The sequence below is a fragment of the Echinops telfairi genome, unplaced genomic scaffold (assembly GCF_000313985.2).
Source record: "Echinops telfairi isolate 266 unplaced genomic scaffold, ASM31398v2 ScPeMD7_2565;HRSCAF=3150, whole genome shotgun sequence".
NCBI classification, from domain to species: Eukaryota; Metazoa; Chordata; class Mammalia; order Afrosoricida; family Tenrecidae; genus Echinops; species Echinops telfairi.
The window spans coordinates 12,743,228-12,758,935 of NW_022106463.1; the positions used below are offsets into that span (position 1 = coordinate 12,743,228).

Genomic DNA, 15,708 nt, shown 5'->3' on the forward strand with positions numbered 1-15,708 from the left:
GAGTGGGGAGGGAGGGCAAAAAAAATGACCTGATGCCAGGGACTTAAGTGGAGAGCAAATGTTTTGAGAATGATGAGGGCAGTGAACGTACAAATGTGCTTTACAAAATTGATGTATGTATGGATTGTGATAAGAGTTGTATGAGCCCCTAATAAAACGATTTTAAAAAAAGAAATACTTAAAGTTGATGACTCTAAAATTTTTATTTTCTTGTGATTTTTGGAGATTACAAATCCTAATTCAGGGTCCTGGCTCCAGGGGAAGGCTTTTTCTGTAAGCTCTGGAGGATGGTCGTCGTCTCTTAGCATCTGCTGCTTGGTTCCTTGGAGAACTTCTGTGTCTTGTTATGTTTCCTCTCATTTGTGCTCTTCTTGCTTAATCTCCTTGATATCTCAGACAAGACTGATTCTGTATACACCATACATCTGCCAGCTCCAATGTCCTATGAACCCCTTAGTGAATTTCTCCACTCGGTTATTGTACTTTGTGACTCCGGTATTTCTGGTTGGTCCTTTTTATGAATCTTTCTCTTTATTGATAATTTTTCTGTTTTTCATATATGGTGTTCTGATTTTCTTTTGGTTTTTGCATCTTCCTTTAGTTCCTTGAGCATATTTAATACTGTTTTGAAAACCGTGTCCACTGTCTGTTATCTCAGCTTCTTTAAGAGACAGTTTCTTTCACTTTATTCTGTTCTTTCATATGGGCCATTCTTTTTCACTTTCTTTTATGCCTTGTGATTTTTTGTTGAAACTGGGACATTTGAATGTAATAACTTGGTAACTTTGGATATCAAATTCTCCTTAGAGTTGCTACTTGTTTTGTTTTATTTCCTTGTTCTTGGAGCAACCAAACATGCTACCCAACAATTTTACCGATATGGATCAATACTTATGTAATCTAACTGACTTCCATTTTAGTTTTTCATCAATAAAATGGGCTTATGGGACTTATAGTGGTCCTCTATTCCTTTAAATCTTTGGGCCAACTTAAATGAATAAAATGAATGTTTGAGTTTCACCTATTTTTACCTAGAAGCTAAAGGTGAATTTTGGACCTGAAATATGAACAAACAAAATAAATATCTTTCATAATTATGCAGAATTATCAAGATTCACTGTTCATGTGAGGATGATCGATTATTTAATATCAAAAGGGTAGCGTTAATCCAAAGACAAAGTTCATAAGATGAGGAAAGTAGGAGAAATGGAAATAAGAAATGCAGGAGAAAGTGGGATAAGAAGTGGTATATTTGAGGGGATGGTAATGGATGACTAAATCAGATTATGGATGAATTGTTGAAGGGCAAACTATGCTCAGTAAATCTTCAGCTAATTCACAATAAGTTTCATTTTTCATGAAATGAAAAATTTTCACTGTTCATTTTATGTCATACAGGCTGTTGATAGCCTTTTGCAACCTAATTCATGAAAATGATAAAGCTTTATGGTAGCGTTTGTATGGGGTGGGGTGGGGGGGACACTAAAGATTATTCATTTCTGAATGTTTATTTGACTATTTTAGTTCAAAGTTTTCCCAAGACTATATCTTTATCAGAGAAGACAACCTAATCTTTCTCCCAAGGAGCTATTGGTGGTTTTAGACATTAATCTTGTTAACAGCCCAATGCCTACTCACAGTCAAACATAAATTTTAGTATATGTTTAAGTAAATATAATTTAGTAATTTTATGGTGAAATATCCTAAGTGGAGAGAGTTATGAAAATTTTCTCACTAAATATTAACATGTTTTCTCTTCAATAATGAAAAAACACGATAAAGGATTCAAGTGGGCTGACTCTAATGATGCTTGCTGCCGCTGGAGGACAAGATGATGTCCTGAGACTGCTCATCAAGAAAGGAGCCAAAGTTAACAGGAGACAGAAAAATGGGAAAACTGCTCTGATTCATGCAGCTGAGAAGGTTAGGAACTTTGACAATGTGTCACTTTTCTATAGTCTTTATGGTAATTCCTGCCCGGGACTAAGAAAGACTCTGTGTGAAATATAATGGGCGTTGGGGTGGTGAGTGAGAGCACACTGTCCCATAACTTTATCATTCGTATTTCAGTTGATCAATGACTTGTAATGAATGGAGGCGTGTACCAAAAGCAGTATTGTGTAATTGAGCTTTCAAAAAGGGATTTTGATCACTGCAAGGATTTTATATTAAAAACGACCTCTGCTTAAGATACTGATGTTTTCTTCCGTTAATAATTTACTTAAAATGTGCCCATGATTTTTAAAGGATCTGTATGTAGAGGTTCTTATGTTGAACCAAATGATTATACTTCAGACTGAATTTCTGGGATTCACAGTGTGCTAGTCCAGGTTGACTACAGAGACAAATTCATAGATACTTGTGTTACTCTGGGTACATTAGAAAAACAAATCCACAGGAACTCATGTATAAGAGAGTGTTTTATATAAAGGGTAAGTGCACATCAAGAAAACATCCCAACCCAGTGCTGCCCAAGCCCACAAGTCCAACATTAGCCCATATGTCCAACACCAATCCACAAAGTCCTCCTCCATCTCACAAAACACACGCAATTATGCCAACTGCAGGAGGAAAGTTGAGTCAGTGAATGTGTAAGCATCTCAGTGCTTGCAGGGGTCTCCACACGGCTGCTCAAGCACCCAGGGCTGCATCAGGGTAGGTCCATGCGGCTTCTCATCAGGGATGTCTTACAGGAAGTGAATCTTGCCAGCTGAAGCCGGGAACTGGCTAGGGCAGCTACACCCTGGTCTGACCATCACAAAGCAAGAGACCTGAGAACTCGAAAGGCGAGGCTCACCGAGCCATTTATCCCTCCGCCCTTCAATTAACCCCACATGTGTTTATCGGCCAGGTTGGCACAATAAGCTAACTACCTCCCATGTGTATAAAAAAGAGCTTTTTATAAAAGAGCAATTACTATTGAGAAAACAGCCCAGCCCAGTCCAGATCAAGTCCATAAGTCCGATATTAACCCATATGTCCAATACCAGTCCATAAATTCCTCTTTAGACTCATGCAGCACATGCAATGATGCTAAATATAGGAAGATCACAGCCCAGTGGGTAGAAGGTCTTGTAGATGCAGTGGCAGTGGAAGCATCTCAATGCTGGCACGGGTCTCCACATGTCTCCTCCAGCTCTCTGAGTGTCTCGACAGCAGAAAAAGGAAGGCAGAGAGAGTGGGTCTGGCCTTCAGTGAGCTATATATCTCCATCGTGCCTCCAGATGAAGTTATCAAACTGTGACCTGGGCAGGCTAAACTCTACCCCTTTGCTTAAGTTTACAGGAGATTATGCAACTACCCCACACAGGAATCTCTCTTTAGAGAAGAAATTGGAATAATATATTCAGCAAACTGCTTGAGATAAAAGCTGCTGATGACTAAACCTTTTAGAATAGTTTTAAATGTCTTTTAGAGAATTTTGAGAATTCAATTAGCTTTTGTGTTTGTTTGTTTTTAATAGAACTTTCTAACAACAGTGGCTATTCTTTTGGAAGCAGGAGCTTTTGTAAATGTCCAGCAGAGCAATGGGGAGACTGCGCTAATGAAGGTAAATGCATTGCACAGAGCAGGCATTCGTGGTAGGAACTGCACGTATCTCCCTTTGTGCTGGGCTTCGGGAGAAATACAGGGCTTTCTACTTGAATAAAGTGTTACAGTCTCGCCAACTCAGAGGGGCAGTTCTACCCTGTCCTATAGGGTCGCCATGAGTCAGTATCGACTCAGTGACAGTGAGCTTTTGTTTTGTTTGTGCTGGGCACTAGACATATGATGAGCAACAAGGTCACCTGTGGACTCCAGCAGCTCACGGATGAGCAGGAGAACTGAAAACTGAAAACAGAAACAAACCCCTCCCTGCTTTCAAGTCAACTCTGACCAGTAACTAACAGGTGGGACATGGTATAGGCTAGCACGTGCCAGCAAGAAGCCAGAGAACTGCATGTTCCATGAAGGGGGGCTGAGCTGGCTGAGAGGTTGATGGTGGAATAACAACTGTGTCTCAGAAAACACATATAAGTTAATGGCGATGAGGCAGGCCAGGCAGATAGAGCAGGACTGGACGTCCTTAAGTGCCGGCATCTGCAAATGAAGAAGCATGGTTGGTTTTTCACTGCTCTTCTGTATCGGGGAATCAGTCTCCATGATTGGAATTTGGGGTCACACATTTTGTTTGGGAAGTTGATGAGCCTCCCTACACACACACACACACACACACACCTACACCTGTTATTAACTATCCTGAGTAGCAGTTGTGCCTTTTCATAAACTTGGGCCCCCCCACTTACTCATAAGTGGGCATTTCTAGGTTCCTGGTAGGACATAGCAGATGCGGACACAGTCCCTTTCTCTTCCCTAGGAACGCAGCTTTATACCAGTGAGTGACCCAACCTGGTATTTTTCTGCAATAAACTTTCTCCATCTTTTGCAATGAATGAAACAGTCCCAAGTTCTGAGCTAGAAGCTGTCCCTGAGCCACATCTTGACTGGGGCTGTTACTGTTACTCTGAGGGACGGGCTCTCAGCACCTCTAGCTCCTGCTACGTTGATTTCTTTGCTTCTGTCTCATTTTTGGTTTATGGAAATGTTTGTTTTGTTCATGAGCTTGATCTTTCCGTTTTACTTTATGTGCTTGTGTGTTTTTATTACCACCATATGTTTACAGCAGAGTTGGCGCCTCAGTCATGAATTTAAAACTTTTTGAGCAGCCACCAGGTGCATTCTGAACAGCAAGTGATTGGATCAGCTAAGTCTGGAGTTTCGAAACTGAGTAAAGGACGCAAACGTTTTCTGTGCCATGTTAAAGATTTAGGAAAGTATCTGGTGGTAATTGAAAGCCACCGAAAGATTTAAGCTGGGGAGAGAAATAATCAGATTGAAGGTTGTTATTTTTAAATTTCCCTTAAAGGAAGGAATGGTTTGTATATTTTGTAGGAGTCTTTGAGAATAAGTGAAATGATAGTGTACAGCACTCAGATGGTGAAAGTGGGGATATAGTGAAGTGGATTGGTTGCCCAGATGTCTACAGAGGTGGGATTTACAGGACTCAGTGTATCTTCTGCTTGGGATAGATGTATTCTTTGGTTACCTGTTTCCCGAACAATCTGTCAGTGTAGAAACTGATTGAATACCCACACATACATACATACACACACTCCCTTGTACTGAATAAAAAGATCAAATCGCTCTACGTTTGTAAATGGTTTCTCACTGGATTGTAAAGTAATCCTAAGAAATGAAATGGAGGGCCAATGAAACGGAGGCCTGGGCTGTGAAAGGGTGTGGCCAGGACTCCATGTTCACCCCTCTCTTCACAGAGCATGCCCAGGCTGGGGGTGTGGAGAAAGGGACAAACATGAATTGGTGCTCAACAAAGAGTTATGCTGTACATAATTCTCACCCTTCTTCCTGACACAGGCCTGTAAACGAGGAAACTGGGACATCGTGCGGCTTGTGATCGAGTGTGGAGCGGACTGTAATATTCTGTCCAAGCACCAGAACAGCGCACTGTATTTTGCTAAGCAGAGTAAAAACATGCTGGTGTATGATCTGCTGAAGAATCATTTAGAAACGTAAGTAGGAGGTCAAAGGGCCCGTGTTAAATCACAGAGAATCATCTCATTGTTTGAACATGTTGCATTGGTACAGCCTGTCTGTAACTACTTAGAAAAAGGTAGTCAAGGATAAGTCCTGATGGGGTTCTGTTCATAGCAGATAGAAAGTGAATTTAATAAGTGGTGTATTAGTTATTTTTCTGTAAATCACTGAGGTCTTAAAACTTTCACACCACTGTCATGTAGGATTACCTCCTGAAAAATCTTAATTTTGTTTGTAACTTAGCTAGCATACGTTTTCTTTGAAGTATGCAAATCGATCATACTGTTTCAAATGAATTCTACAGTATATTTCATTTTGTTTTAATCTTATTCTTCACACCTGGTACTTTGCTATCTTTGTTTCACTTATGAATCCTCAGAAACACTAGCTTCAGCGAGAAGGGGCTGGACTGGCATCATCACAGGGCATCGCGTGGGGGTGCCCCTTCAGCAGGGGTAGTCGCTCTGCTCTTCCTGACCCTCCACATCTAGGACATGATGTCTTTGACGTGTCCATAAGGCGGTTACTCCGATTCCAGACCTAGAATTTGCATTCTCAGCAGAAAGACGAGAGACAAACAGCAAGATCTGAAAAAGGCACGTGCCCGGGCCCGCTCCCTTTACCAGCCCCGCTGGAAGCCTCGCCCAGCCAGGACTGCCGGGTGCATCGAGGGCCAGTCCCAGGCAGAGGTGCACATGGCTGCCAGAGGCCTGGGGAAGCCACTTTTTCAGGTGGTCAAGTTGCCCCCTGAACCCAATCAGGTTTCCAGTAGAAGAGACAGTGGATGCTGGATAGGAGAACACGTCTTCGCTGCCACCTCTCAAAGCCTTTGTTCACACGAATGAACAGCGGGGTTCCTGGGGCCCTGGACTGGTCCTGAAGTGGACCTAAGTGGCTGCCTGCACTCAAACATTAATGCTCAGACCGGGATGCCCCCAGATGGAACTGATGAGTGTTGTCTCAATCAACTAAGCACTGAATGAGACTTGGCGTGTGCATGGCAAACAAACCTTCATTAGTTGATTTCTCTACAGATTCTCCTTCCTGATTTTTCTGATTGATTTCTCACTAACCAAATATGTACTAAGCACCCACTTTTTCGGGCCCTGTTCTTAAGGCTGTGGATATGGAAAGCAGGAGAGAAAGACCTTCCCTTCTTGAAATTCAATTCCATTTAGAGGAGATAGACAAATAAGAGGCTGGTTTGTCAGGTGGTGAGTGCTAAAGAGGAAGCAAGCAGCAACCAGTGTTGCCTTGATTGTAAAAGGTTGGTCAGACACGGCCTCACATTCACTAGTAGAATAGATTTATGGATAATGGCTAGTGTCTGCATTAACATTAAAAATTCTTCCTAAACACTGAAGACAAAATGAATGCATAAGCTAATGTGGTGAAGAAAGCTGATGGTGCCCAGCTGTTACAAGATAAAGCATCTGGGGTCTTAAAGGCTTAAAGTTAAACAAGCGGCCATCCAGCAGGGAAGCACAAAGGCCACGTGGAAGAAGCAGCACACCAACCCGTGGGATCACCAGGTGTCGATGGGATCACGTATCAGGCATCAGAAGATCCCAAACAAACAATCATTGCAATGCGAACGAGGGGGGTCGGAATGGAGACCCAAAGTTCATCTGTAGACAATTGGACATCCCTTCACAACAGAGTCACAAGGAATAGACAAACCAGCCAGGGTGCAGTGTAGCACTGACGAAGCACACAACATTCCTTTAGTTCTTTAATGCTTCCTCCCCTCCACTGCACTGTCATGACCCAGTTCTACCTTACAAATCAGACTAGACCAGAACATGCACACTGGTACAGAGAAGAGCTCTTAACACACAGAATCCAGGACAGATAAACCCCTCAGGACCAATAATGAGAATAGCGATACCATGAGGGTAGGGGGAAGATGAGTAAATGTCTTGCGCTGCAATAAAGTTTAGTCACCAGAAGAGGAGACACCAAATCTACTGGATGGCTCTGAACCACCGACCTTTGGGTTAAAGGGGGGAAATGGGGAACCAATCACAGTGATCGACATACAACTGCCACCCTTCCACCCCCCAGGGGGACGAACAATAGAAATGTGGGTAAAGGGTACAACGGATAGTATAAAATATGAAAATAAAAATAATTTATAAATTATCAAGGGTTCCTGAGGGTGGGAGGGTGGGGGAGGAAGGGGGAAAAAGAGCTGATCCCAAGGGCTCAAGGAGAAAATGTTTTGGAAATGAGGATGGCAACATATGTACAAATGTGCTCGATACAATTGATGGACATATGGGTTATAAGAGCTGTAAGAGCCCCCAATAAAATGTTTTATTTTTTAAAAAAAAGAAAGAAAATTCTTCCTATACTTTTTTATTAGACTCTCAAGAGTCGCAGAAGAAACAATAAGAGATTACTTTGAAGCACGTCTTCTTCTACTAGAACTGGTTTTTCCAATAGCGTGTCATCGTCTCTGTGAGGGTCCAGATTTTTCAACAGAATTCAATTACAAGCCTCCACAGAACATACCTGAAGGTAAACCTCTGCTTTCTCTCTGAAACATGACAGTATAAATATGAGTTGGTATCTAGACAGAACCTTCCTTTGAGCAAAACTTTAAGGAAATTCCATTAAACATAATAATGTAAACCCATGAAAAGCAGAGGTGCTCAGACAAGAGACCCAACTGCTGTCTAACCTCCCAGGTGGCTTTGAGGAGACCCCTAGAGCACTGTGTTAACAATCGTGCTAAAATTGATGCAAGCGGGTCTTAATTTTTTTTAACTGACTGGTTAAAATTTAGCTATAAAATTTTAAACCCAGAGTCATAATTTTTCTTGAATTTTAATATAGTCTCTAAAGGAGGTAATCTTGGTGATGTAGAGGATCAGGAATTGCCCTGAACACACAAGGTCAGCAGTTCAAATCCACAGGAGAAAGATGAGGCTTTGTACTTCCGTAAACAGTTAACAACAGTCTTGGAAACCCACTGGGTGGTTCTGGCTTGTCCTTAGAGGGTCACTGTGAGTCGGAATGGACTCAATGGCACTGAGCTGGAGTCTTTGGATTACTGTGACCTGCTAGAAAAAGTTTACAAGTAAATGTCTTGCGCTGCAATAAAGTTTAGTCGCCAGAAGAGGAGACACCAAATCTACTGGATGGCTCTGAACCACCGACCTTTGGGTTAACAGCCTAGCACTTCACCATTGTGCTACCAGGGTCCTGAATTATGAGTGGGTGAAGATTTTATATAATAGCCCCGCAGTTACTCATTTTTTCTTTTCTTCTCCCCTTAACACCCCCACTCCCCACCCTCCACCCAATATTTTGTGGTTTTGATGAAGGTTTACAAAGCAGTTTAGGTCCCCATCCAACAGTCTCTACACAGTTCGTTAAGTGACATTGGTTACATTTTTTTTAAACATGGGACATGCTCATTTTCATTTTGATTGCTGTTTCCATTGATGGAATTTCCCAGCTTCCTTACATGCTCACCTTTGCTTTCAAGTCATTAACAGCCACTGTCTCATACAGGTGTTTTCTTTAGGGAGCACATTAACTACTGGTGATAGGACCTTTTAGGCCAATCTGTGATTTCTCTACAAAGTGACCTCTCGGGTTAGTTTCAGTTCAAGATTTGAAGTGTATTTTAGAGCTGTAGTCTTGGGGAATCCCTTCTATTTCAACCAGGTTAGTAGGTTTTGTTGTTGTTGTTGTTGTTGTTGTTGTTTTAGGAATCTGAAGTCTATTTATACTTTTTTTCACATTCTACCAGGGTCCATCCATTTTGACCCTGGTTAGTGCTATCCAGGTAGCATCTAGTCCTTCTGGTCCTGGGGCAGGTAAGGCCTGTAGAGAAGTATTTCAGAGTGGGCGATACCTTTCCCCTGAGCCAGGGGAGCACCTGAATGATCCAGGGGCTGCAGAAGCAGATACCTGTACTTTATCCTGGACTGTGGGCTGTAGTACAGAAGCTTTTGATTGCCAGTGGGACACTGAGTAGTTGTTTTTGTTTTGTTTTTCTGAAAATAAGCAGGCCAATTACTTTTGAGAACTTATGGTACAAGGTTCGCATCTTATTTTCATTTTCTGCACATAGAACCCCAGTGTTCTCGGCACCATTTTGTTGAAGAGACTACTCCTTCCCCATTAAGGACACCTATTCCTAACATGCTAGTGAACTTGGCATGGCGGAGTTATAATTTGTGTGTTTGGCTCTCCATTTATCCCGTATAATTTTTGAATTATATTGTTTTGTATGTGTGTGTGTGTATAATTGAATTGGATGTGTGTCGGGGAGCAAGCACGTGTAGAGCTGGAACTGGCACGCCCCTTGCAATCAGAGCCCAGGTGGGTGAGTCACATGCTGTCTGTGGATATTACTCGGGTGTAGTCGGGGAGTGGGCGAATTTGGAATTACAGAATTATTTTTCATGTCCAATATCTGCAGCCACGATTATGTTGTCCATTAATCAGAAAACTGACCACACAAATGTCCTGACGTCCTCCAGTTCTTGCCACCCAAAGTGTGGTCTCTGCAGAGCAACCCTTCCAAGCAGCACCTGGGATCTTGTTAGGAATGTGGACTCAGACCTTCTGAAACACAGTGTCCATGTCACCAAGGTCCCCAGGTGATTCGAAAGCACATTAGCGCTAGAAACGCTCATGATGATGACCGTTTGAGGGGCTTTGGGTTGTAAGTCATGCTGAAAGCATGGCTGACGAAAAAATATGTATTGATATCATGAAACAACAGCTAACAAGTTTTTAGGGTCCTGTAGCTCATTTCATATCTATGACATGTTAAGTATTTATCAATGAGAGTAAAACTGACACCTGAACACATGTTGCTTAGCTCTAACTTCCTTTGGTCTTAACGAAAGACATTTCTAAGGTGACTTCCGTTGTGTGGACTGTTTGTATCCGAGTCACCAGGCACAGATGGCCCCTGGCTGACTGCTCAGCCTGCTGTCCTCTCCACCCTGGCTTCCCAGCAGCGGAGTTCTTGGTGGAGGCTACCCCTGTCTCATTGTCAGGCCTTCTGGTTCCCGGCGCCCGAGGCTGGGAAGTTGTATGATAAGTGAGAGAGGAAAATCAGCGCTGAAGCAGTAATGATCATTTGTACGGAGGGGTGAGAAAACAAGGATCCCGACTCGTTCTGTTTTCCCCTCAGAACAGAGCAAGTCAACAGATAAACATTTGGGGTGCCTTTCATGGTCTGCTCCCCATGACTGGGCTAGATCCTTGATCTTATGTTAAAAATGGCTGGTTTACCAGAGACTTGTTGAGTTCATGCACTTATTTGTTAGATGCCTGCGCAGGCAGCATTTCTTCCCAAAATAAATTGTACAGACTCTTTTGGACTATTCGGTAAAAACTTCAAATCTCATGCTGACATGTTTTTTGGTTTCGGATTAATCAGAAAATTGAGACGTAGCCAAACAATATAGAAAGAAAGGAGAAAAATTAATCGCACAGCCACAGAGAACCACAGTAGAGATGTCCCAGGATTTTTTTTTTTTTTCATGAACATGCTCCGTTCAGCGCAACCTTTCTGTTTCTGTTGAAAATATGAGGAGGTTGCAAAAAGTGTGTGTGGGTGAAAATCCCATGATCTTTTCTTTCCCTTTTCTCCCATTTTGTGGGGGGATGCTCCCTCCTATGACTGCCAAAACATATGCCAAATCAGTTTTCCACAGGCAGAATTCAGTGACGCTTGAATTTTGCAACCGTCTCACTCGCCTTTCCAGACACACTCCTCCCCATTACCAGACGGCATTGCCTCCCACACTCCTCGTTGACCTTCCCTGTGCCGTTGCCCATCTGGTCACACACGTAGGAGGTCGGAGTTCTGAAAGGTGCTCAGTGCTCACGGGAGACACAGGTAACTAGTGCAGCCAACCTCGTGCTTGGTTTCCAGATGCCTTCAGGGAGGATTTCAGGTGTAAAGTGAAGGATTGTCTCAGGCCAGTATTGACAGGAGTTTGCCCAACCCCCATAGTGACAGAGCGTCTACATGCTATGAGAATTTGAACTTCTGTTCGGCAGCATCTCTACGTTATTAGATGAAGACAATTCAAACAGCTTTAGTGTAGTAAAAGCATATTGAAAAACGTGCTCCTAAAAAGCAACGCTGAATTTGTCAAAACACCTTCAGACATGAACCAAATGAGAAAACATTGTGCTCAGCAAAGTTAGTCCACCTCATAAAGATCAATATCTTATGACATCGTTATTATAGAGGGGGAAAAAAGAAATTCCGTGTTTGCCCCAAAGGATTAGACTTCCAAGACCACCACAAGGCCAGGGTTAGGTGAGGGGGTCGGGGAGGGAAAGGACAGGGAGGAGGGAGGGAGGAAGGAGGAAGAATAAAAGTGTGTTCTGTGTACTGACACTTAAGAGGGATTTGGTCAGACAGAAAGGTAAGAGTTCTGTGGCTTGGAAAGGGCTGGGCAAAACAAACACGTGGGCAGACACAGCCGGGCAAGGCCTTGGGGAGCGGCAGTGGGTTGGGAGCTGGCAGACAGGCTCCCCAGGTGTCAGTCCTGCCCCCTCCACGCTTCTCAGCAGGGGCCCATGGAGCTCATAAAATGGATTTGTCATAAAATAAAATCACATCTGACTACAATCCCCTTTTCTCGGGGTCTTCAACACAGTGTGTGTTTGTGTCGCCCTCACCCAGGCTCTGGAATCCTGCTGTTCATTCTCCATGCAAACTTTGTGGGTAAAGAAGTGGTTGCTCGCCTCTGTGGTCCATGCAGTGTGCAAGCCGTAGTGTTAAATGACAAGTTTCAACTCCCTGTTTTTCTGGTAAGATTGTTTTTTGTAGCTCAGTACCGAAAACTCCTAATCCAAAGTGAAGATCACTTTTCGTTTTTCATAAAATCCAGTCCTTACATCTTAGTAAACCAGTTGTACCCCATAATCATACAATGAAATTATACTGGACACTGTCCATAAGAAAAATAATGGCTAATTTCATGCCTTAAATTATGCTTACCGTAATGCCTTAAAACCTGCATGATTCTGAATATAGAAAGTGTTATGGTTTACAAGGAACACCTTGCCTGCATTTAAATGTCACAACTTTTCCCTACTATCATAGTGATAAACATTCATTGAAGGAAAATTTAGAAAATTCAAAAAGAAAACCAAGTTGCTTCTGTTTGTGCTTTCAGTACCTAAATGCAGCCACTATATCAGCACTGGGTATGTTTGTGCTTGGTTTCAACACATAGTTGGAACAATCATTATTATACTATCATTTTATATTTCTAGTTCATCATGAAATTTAAAACATAAAAACATGTAGCAAATAGTGTACTAGCGGCTGGATAAATGCTCGTCAAGAATCCTTCTGCATTCACCTCTGCCAGCGTGAGAAGCCTTTCCCTAAGCTGATTTAAGGTTAACTGGGTGTGGGCACTTTTAACATTCGTGCTTCTATGTTGCTGGATGTATTGTAATCTCAAAGATTTCTCTGGATAATTTTTTTCAGATAATTCTTAAAGGTTCTTTTTGAAATCATTTACATCTTAAAGTAACTTGAGGTGAAAATAAAGAAATCGCTGCACACAGGCTTATGAAAAATCAAATACAAAAGTTTTGTATGATTCCCTTTGAAATCATTTGAGTCTTAAAGGCATCTGGTCTCCCTTATAATAAAGTTCTATTGTAAAACTAATGGTCTATTCTTTTCTAGCTTTCAGTGTTGCTGCAGAAGCATTGACCTCCTTTTTTGTGGCCTCTTTCTGCTCTAGGATAGTCATTTTGTTTATTCATTCAGTCCTGTTGCCGGTCTCAATAAGCTCTTCATCGGGTTGGCAGAAGTACCCACTGCTAAGGTGAAAATTCTTTCCTCGTATTTAGTGTTACTTCTCAGACAATTACTCCAAACCCCTGGTGGCATAGTGGTTATGCCTCCAGCTGACAACTGCAAGGTCAGAAGTTTGAAACTACCACCCGCTCTGCTGGAGACAGATGAAGGCTTTCTACTCCTGTAAAGAATTACGGTCTCAGTTAGGGTCACAAGGAAGGGATGAGCCAACCAGGGCACAGTATAGCACTGATGAAACACACAATATTCCTCTTGTTGGTTCCTTGAGGCTTCCTCACTCCCACTAGTTGTGATGAACCTAGTTGTGCCATCCACTTCAGGCTAGACCAGAGCATGTGCACTGGTAGAGATAAGAGCTCACAACATACAGAATCCAAGTCAGATAAACCCCTCAGGATCAAAAATGAAAGTAGTGCTACCAGGAGGGTAGGGGTAAGGTGAAGAGAGGAAGGGATGAAGGGGGAATCGATTGCAGTGATTGACACAGAACCACTCCAACCCCAGCCCCGAGGAGGATGAACAACAGAAACCATGGAGGAAGGGAGACAGCAGTTGGTGTAAGATATGAAAATAATAATAGTTTATAAGTTATCAAAGGGTCACGAGGGAGGGGGGAGAGGAGCTGATCCCAAGGGCTCAAATAAAAGGTAAATGTTTAGAAAACGATGATGGCAACATATATACAAATATGCTTTATACAATTGATGTATGGATTGTTTTGAGAACTATAAGAACTTCCAATAAAATGATCTTTAAAAAAAAAAAAAGAGTTACAGTCTCAGAAATTTACAGGGACAGCTCTTCCCTGCCCTGTAGGGTCAATATGAGTCAAAATCCACTCCATTGGAGGGAATGACTCCTAATCATGCTACTGTTATTAGAAGTATTCTTCAGGCATGTTGTGTCCCCCTGAGTCTCTGGAAGAAGAAGGCCCTGTCACAGAGAGAGGCACTCCCTTGTTGGGTACTGTCGAGCAGGTCTGACTCAGCATGGCCCCCAGTACCACGGACCCACAGAACCACTGCCTGGTTCTGCACCATCCTCACCTTTTGTTAAGCTTGAGCCGTTGTGTCAGTCTCTAGGGCAGCAGTTCCAGGTACATCTCTTGTCTAGATCTAAATTGTATCAGGTAAATTATGTGCAATGTGTCAAGAAAGAGACTGCTCAGAATATAACTATAAGTCAGTTCTAGGCTGTGGTATTTACTTGCCATGACTCTTAGCAGTAATTTTTTATTAACATATCATGAAATCACATTACAAGCCTTTGGATTTCTTATAGCAATAGAAACAGCGCCCAGCTGAAAATATATTGCTAAGTAAGAGAAACCTGTAGAGGCTAAGTTTCATTTCCCCCCCTCTTTCTGGCAAAGAGGGGCTCTTCACTTCTGTACTGACCTGTATTTTTTCTTCCAATAGGTTAAGTTGCTAATAGGTGCCTACAGAGTACAGGCTGCAGTGACCCAAGGATTGTGACCAAGCTCTTTTCAGACCTATTTTTCAATATTCTCTTTCAAGCAGTTTGGAATTCCTCTGATACATTGAACACTTTCAGATTAAAAATATCATCTGTAAACCTCTTGCAGTTCCACACCTGTCATCTGCTGGAGTGCGTAAGGTGGGACACGGTTGCTCTGATGGATTCTAAAATCCTTGCAAGTACTGGTGGCAGCATTCTGAAATATCGGTGGTGTGGTGTCTAGCCTGCCTGTGCCAGTTTTCCACAACGTGGAATACTAAGGGAGATTTATTTAAGAAAAGTCAAGGAGGGATCTTTTTTAAACTTCAAATATTTTACTAGCCTTGGTGAATTTCTTTGTTAAAAAAAAAAGAATGTAAAGTTTTTATTTTCTCACGGCAAGGGAAGCATATTACATTCAAGACACTCAAGCACACAATAAAATGTGAATTTGTTGCCCTTAAATTATGATTGGTCTGACTGGGCATGCCGAGATGGGGTGGGGGGAGGTCTGTTGATTTTTCCTATACAGTTGCTATTGAACCTGAGCAGGAAGATCGGAGCTGACGCTAACTGTGTCAACATGAAGTTATGATTGTTTGAAAAGATAGCTAGGTGATAATAGTTAGATGACTAAAATAGTACAAGATGTGAACCAGGCCACTAGCCCGGAAACGAATGTGTAGTTAGTTGTAAATGTTTATCTTGTTCTTAGAAAAGCCAGATCCTGTGCCCTTATTTTGAAGAATTTGAAAAGCATAAATCCTACCTGTGTCTTGCTGTCCTAGCTCCTCCTTCAAATGCCACACACAGTGTCCCTCCCATGAACAGTC

General features: G+C 42.3%; 1 protein-coding gene across 1 annotated transcript in view; it reads left to right on the forward strand.

Annotated features, from left to right (window-relative positions):
• LOC101663473 (M-phase phosphoprotein 8-like) overlaps positions 1-15,326 on the forward strand; it is a 42,037-nt gene extending 26,711 nt beyond the window's left edge. The window contains exons 8-14 of the mRNA XM_013007900.2: positions 1,783-1,923; positions 3,464-3,550; positions 5,416-5,570; positions 7,961-8,115; positions 12,263-12,390; positions 13,341-13,424; positions 14,836-15,326. Of these exons, the coding sequence (XP_012863354.1) occupies positions 1,783-1,923; positions 3,464-3,550; positions 5,416-5,570; positions 7,961-8,115; positions 12,263-12,390; positions 13,341-13,424; positions 14,836-14,892 (807 nt within the window). The 3' untranslated portion in view covers positions 14,893-15,326. The remainder of the gene's footprint in view (positions 1-1,782; positions 1,924-3,463; positions 3,551-5,415; positions 5,571-7,960; positions 8,116-12,262; positions 12,391-13,340; positions 13,425-14,835) is intronic.
• Positions 15,327-15,708: the final 382 nt, after the last annotated feature.